At 48.2% G+C, this 6,000-nt stretch overlaps 1 protein-coding gene across 2 annotated transcripts in view; it reads left to right on the top strand.

The window, feature by feature from the left end:
* Positions 1-2,340: 2,340 nt before the first annotated feature.
* LOC147105506 (uncharacterized) overlaps positions 2,341-6,000 on the top strand; it is a 48,199-nt gene continuing 44,539 nt past the window's right edge. Inside the window, exons 1-3 of one of the 2 annotated variants that reach the window (XM_086009924.1) lie at positions 2,358-2,438; positions 5,444-5,724; positions 5,840-5,933. In XM_086009924.1, coding sequence (XP_085866050.1) covers positions 5,570-5,724; positions 5,840-5,933 — 249 coding nt within the window. In that variant the 5' untranslated portion in view covers positions 2,358-2,438; positions 5,444-5,569. Of the gene's footprint in view, positions 2,439-5,443; positions 5,725-5,839; positions 5,934-6,000 lie in introns of both variants that reach the window. The other variant, XM_086009925.1, reaches the window with a different exon arrangement.

Raw genomic sequence — 6,000 nt, 5'->3', positions numbered from 1 at the left:
CTGGTGGGATCAGTGACCAATGGGCTGAGTGACGGGTGGGATCAGTGACTGATGGGCTGAGTGACAGGTGGGATCAGTGACCAATGGGCTGAGTGACCGATGAGATCAGTGACCAATGGGCTGAGTGACCGGTGGGATCAGTGACCAATGGGCTGAGTGACCGATGAGATCAGTGACCAATGTGTGAGTGACCGGTGGGATCAGTGACCAATGGGCTGAGTGACCGATGAGATCAGTGACCAATGGGCTGAGTGACCGGTGGGATCAGTGACCAATGGGCTGAGTGACCGGTGGGATCAGTGACTGATGGGCTGAGTGACCGGTGGGATCAGTGACCAATGGGCTGAGTGATCGGTGGGATCAGTGACCAATGGGCTGAGTGACCGATGAGATCAGTGACCAATGGGCTGAGTGACCGATGAGATCAGTGACCGATGGGCTGAGTGACCGGTGGGATCAGTGACCAATGGGCTGAGTGATCGGTGGGATCAGTGACCGATGGGCTGAGTGACCGATGAGATCAGTGGCCAATGGGCTGAGTGACCGATGAGATCAGTGACCAATGGACTGAGTGACCGGTGGGATCAGTGACCGATGGGCTGAGTGACCGATGAGATCAGTGACCAATGTGTGAGTGACCGGTGGGATCAGCGACCGATGGGCTGAGTGACTGGTGGGATCAGTGACCAATGGACTGAGTGACCGGTGGAATGAGTGATGTGCCATCAATAACTCAAAGACAAGTTAAAGGATTCAACTGAAGGCTTTTAATCGCTAAGAACATTGCACGTCATTCCACATCGGATTCGTCTGGCAGAATGACTCATACAGCTCTTGAGACCTTTGTATGGCAAAAGACAGGGGCGGAGCCAATACACACAATAGGGGAAAAGGGGGGGGCGGTACACACAATACAATGCAGGTGAAGATGGCTTCCAAGATGGTGGCCCCCACGGCGCGCACGAGGCGGAGTGGGCCGCGTGGCCTGAGGAACAGGATTCAGGGTTCCTCTGGGCCATATCCAGCGATCGCGCTATGCCCATAGCCTGTTTTAAGTCCAGTCCCTCCTTTTCAAACAGTTTCTGCCGAATGTAATTTGAACTGAGGCCCGCAATAAAGGAGTCTCGGATCAGCTCCTCCGTGTACACGGTGGCAGACACGGCCTTACAGTTACAGTCTCTGCCCAGTACTTTTAGGCTTAGCATGAAGTCCTCTAGTGACTCACCATGCCGCTGCGTGCGAGTAGTCAGAAGATGCCTGGCGTACACCTCGTTTATTGGCCGCACGTAGTGGGCCTTCAGAATGGTGCAGGCATCCTCGTAGTTGGTGGCATCTCGGATGAGAGGGGAGACCCGATGACTCACCCGGTTTCGCGGGATTGCCAGTTTCACGTCTCCGGTGGTGGTCGCGGCTGCTATGGCGGTGGCTGAGGTTTCGATGAAAAATTCGAAGCATTGGAACCAGTGTCCGAACTGTGTGGCTGCGTCTGTGGCATGGGGGTCCAGATCCAAGCGCTCTGGTTTCAGGAGTCGATCCATCTTGGTGTTTTAGCGATTAAAATTGATGTGCCATCAATAACTCAAAGACAAGAAGTTAAAGGATTCAACTGAAGGCTTTTAATCGCTAAGAACATTGCACATCGGATTCGTCTGGCAGAATGACTCATACAGCTCTTGAGACCTTTATATGACAAAAGACAGGGGCGGAGCCAATACACACAATAGGTGAAAAGTGGGGGGCGGTACACACAATACAATGCAGGTAAAATACAGGGGCTGATGAAGGCATATATTGCATCACAATGAGTGACCAATGGGCTGAGTGACCGGTGGGATCAGTGACCAATGGGCTGAGTGACCGGCGGGATCAGTGACCAATGGGCTGAGTGACCGGCGGGATCAGTGACCAATGGGGTGAGTGACCAGTGGGATCAGTGACCAATGGGCTGAGCGACAGGTGCGATCAGTGACCAATGGGCTGAGTGACCGGCGGGATCAGTGACCAATGGGGTGAGTGACCAGTGGGATCAGTGACCAATGGGCTGAGCGACAGGTGCGATCAGTGACCAATGGGCTGAGTGACCGGTGGGATCAATGACCAATGGGGTGAGTGACCAGTGGGATCAGTGACCAATGGGCTGAGCGACAGGTGCGATCAGTGACCAATCGGGGAGGGGGGGGTGTTGGAGTCAGCGCGCGCTGTAACTGGATTTCCCCCCTTACCGCCTTCCAGCCAATGAGAGGCGACGATTCAAATTGAAACGCGTCATCGCGGTACGAGAATCCAACCGAATCAGCCAGCCGGAAGTCGTGAATCAGCGAATGAGGGCGGCGAGCCGGAAATGACGAAGGCGAGCCGCGGGAATGAAATGCGGAAGGCGGGCTTGGCGTCAGTTGTGCGCAGGCGCAAGCTCTTTGTGCTGCTGGAGCGGGCAGTCGGTAAGTGAAGCGCAGAGGAGCCCTGGCACCACTCCGGGGAGGGAGCCTTTGTTCAATGCAGCTGCCGTCGACTGCCCGGGTGGATGTTTCCCCTGGCTGGGGAGCCTAGAACCAGGGGGGTCAGCCATTTAAGACTGAGATGAGGAGGAATTTCTTCTCTCAGAGGGAGGTGAATCTGTGGCATTTTCTACCCCAGAGAGCTGTGGAGGCCGAGTCCTTGAATGCATTCAAGGTGGCGATAGACAGATTTTTGAACAATAAGGGAGTCAAGGGTTATGGGGATTGGGCAGGGAAATGGAGTTGAGGCCAAGATCAGATCAGATCAGCCATGATCTTATTGAATGGCAGAGTAGGCTCGAGGGGCCAAATGGCTGCCTCCTGCTCTTATTTCTTATGTTTGACTTGCCTTCTCAGCGCTGTGTCCCAAGTGGCAGTGAGCTGGCTGCTGGGTTACTATGAGCTGGTGGCTGGGTTACTATGAGCTGGTGCAGTGCTGCCCCAAGGTGCTTCACAGGAGCTAATTAGACAAACCTGAGCCACAGGTTAGGGCAGGTGGCCAAATGCTTGGTCCAGGAGGTAGGTTTTTAAGGAGTGACTTCAAGGAGGAGAGAGGGAGGGGATTTCAGAGCTTATGGCCCAGGTGGCTGAAGGCATGGCCACCAATGGTGGAGTGATGGAAGTTGGTGTGTAAGAGGCCAGAAATGGAGGAACGTGGAGTCCTTGGGGACTTATTGGGCTGGAGGAGGTTACAGAGATAGGGAGGGGCCATGGAGGGATTTTTCCCATTCCTAAATGTTTTCTGACCATTTAATTTAAATATCTGGAAGCATTTGCAATACATTAATTTTGTGAACTGTTAATTAAAAAAAAAAATGATTGGTCATGTGTCAGAAATGCTCCAAAGTGCTTTCACACTTGTACTGTGCAGTTACAGCTGTTAATGTTGGTTAATATATAGTCATGTTGTGCACAAGATTCCCCACCCAGCAGTGAGATGAATGACCAATTAATCTGCTCTTGGTTGAAGGAAGTATATATTGGCCAGGGCACCAGAGCTCACTGCTCTTCTTCAAGGGAGCAGGCAGACTAGGCCATGGCTTAATTTGTGACCTAAACAATGGATTTACTGCCTGTGTCTGAAAGTGCAATTTTATTTATATTGCTTGTGGCAATGTGCCATTTTGTGAATTGTCCTGAAATAAATATTTCTTGGAATATGCAGTGCAGAAACAGGCCATTTGGCCCAACTAGCTTGTGCTGGTGTTTTGAGTCTCCTCCCATTCTATCAACCTCCTGTCTGCCTTTCAACATATCTTTCTGGTCCTTTTTCTTGTGTACCTGTCTAGTTTCCTTTTTGAAAGCATCTTGGGCGACTGTCTGTGTGGAGTTTGCACATTCTCCGTGTTTGCGTGGGTTTCCTCCGGGTGCTCCGGTTTCCTCCCACAGTCCAAAGATGTGCGGGTTAGGTTGATTGGCTATGATTTAAAAAATAAATAAATAAATAAATTGGCCCTTAGTGTTAGGGGGGATTAAATACGTGGGGTTACGGGGATAGGGCTTGGGTGGGATGGCTGTCGGTGTAGGGACCGGGTGCTAGGGTTTGGATGATCAGCCATGATCTCCTTGAATGGCGGAGCAGGCTCGAAGGGCCGAATGGCCTACTCCTGCTCCTATCTTCTATGTTTCTATGTAAACTATTTGCCTCAACCACTTCCTGTGGTAGTGAGTTCCACATTCTAAACACTGAGTAAAGAAATGTCTTTTTATTAGTAACTATCTTGTATTTATGGCTCCTAGTTTTGGATTTTCCCGCATGTGGAAAAATTCTCTCCACCTACTCTGTCTGACCAGTGTTGCCCCTAAGTTGCACGTGGCTGTGCATCAACCAACCAATCGGGAGGTCCTGCGCAGGCTGCTGGCGAGCTTGCTGCTGGAAGATACCACGCATGTATGGCCGTACAGCAAATATAAAAGGACCGCGCACGGAAAAAAAAAAAAATCAGGCAACATTGAGATTAACCCATTCATAATTTTGAAGACCTCTATCCGGTTACCTCAAGGCTTTTTTTCTAAAATGCCCCGACCTGTCCAATCTTTCCCAATAGCTGTAATCTCTCCGATCTGGTACCATCCTTCTAATATCAAAGCAAAACAACCCAATGGCTGTTAGTACAGTAATTGCATTGAGGTGAGAAATAAGTGAATAATCTCTAGGCAACATATAAACTAAATGGATAGATAATCAATTAAACCTCAAATGGCAAGTCTGATTTTTTTTTTTGGTGTTTTGAAAGCTTAGAACTTATAAATTTAAAAAAGGATTTGTGGGTAGATAGTGAACAATTCATCCTGTCATTGTATCACATCTAATGCACTTTTTTTTTTTCTTTTGGTCTCCTCCACAAATAAGTTGCATGAGAGTTTCAATGTAAATGAGTGTGACCATATGCTTTGAAAGAGGCCAGATGTGTTTACTTGAATTAGAAGGAAGTCCAGTGACTATGTATTCAAATAACTTTTTATATAGAAAAGTCAGCTAATATTTTCTGTGCTGCAGCATTGCCAAAGATGGGGATTTCTGTGCAGCTCCATTGGAGGGGAAATGGACTGGACTGGGATTGATTCTAGTTTGGGAGCTAATCCAAAGCCAGCAGATGCTGGGACTCTGCACCCCGGCTCGGTACCCTGCACCCTTGGGCAGGATCCCACAGTGGCTCTCGGACTGGTCTGAAGTCATGAATCACCATTGATTCCATTGGAGGCCCTTAAATGTAGAGGAAAGTCTCTTGATGCTGTATCCTGGAATAAACCAGCAGTCACTGAGACCTGACTCCATGGTCTCCACACCAGTTAAAAAACCAAAACTGACATTTCCTTTGGGGAGGGGGGAAGAGACACGCTTTTGTGTTGTATTTGTCTTCCCCTTTTTAAATAGTGGTGAATATGAAGATACAAACCTGTTTACAGCCATATTGTAATCATTTTCATCTCTTGTTTTAATGCAGATCCTGAGGATTGCATTGGAATCTGTTTTATTGTAAGCTGCCAAAATATTATAGTGACTAGTGTTCCAAATTGATTGGCTCACTTGTAGGGTTTTTTTAACACTTTTTGTTAATCAACAAGACATCATGAATCAGACTTTGGATGGACTGGAAGAAAATGAATCTTATGAGGAAGCAAAATTTCTCTGCTCTGATCCCCTGAACAATGGACATTTATTTGAAATGGATTCTGATAAGTCAGAATTTGAAATTCCCGAGATTGAAATTCCTGAAACACCCAGGTACAGAAGTCGGGTTTTAAAATGTCACTTGTTTTACCATTACTTGCAGAATACAGCATCTATCTACATAGCTTTACCATGTGTATATCTCACACTTTCCCTCTTTTGTTTTAAGCCCTGTTTTTTCCAAGCAAAACAGTAAACCATATCAAGCGGAGGTTACGTCCCAGGATAGGAGCATTGCTAATGAAGGGAGAAAGCCCAGATCTGTGAGTTGGCCTTTTCATCTTGTACCATCAAACCTAACTCTGCTTCCCTCTGACTTTAACACCAGGA

Source organism: Somniosus microcephalus, chromosome 17, assembly GCF_052327205.1.
Source record: "Somniosus microcephalus isolate GS21.2 chromosome 17, FLI_Smic_1.0, whole genome shotgun sequence".
Lineage (NCBI taxonomy): Eukaryota > Metazoa > Chordata > Chondrichthyes > Squaliformes > Somniosidae > Somniosus > Somniosus microcephalus.
The sequence above is the reverse complement of the archived record's forward strand: the minus strand, read 5'-3'. Positions and strand labels throughout refer to the sequence as shown.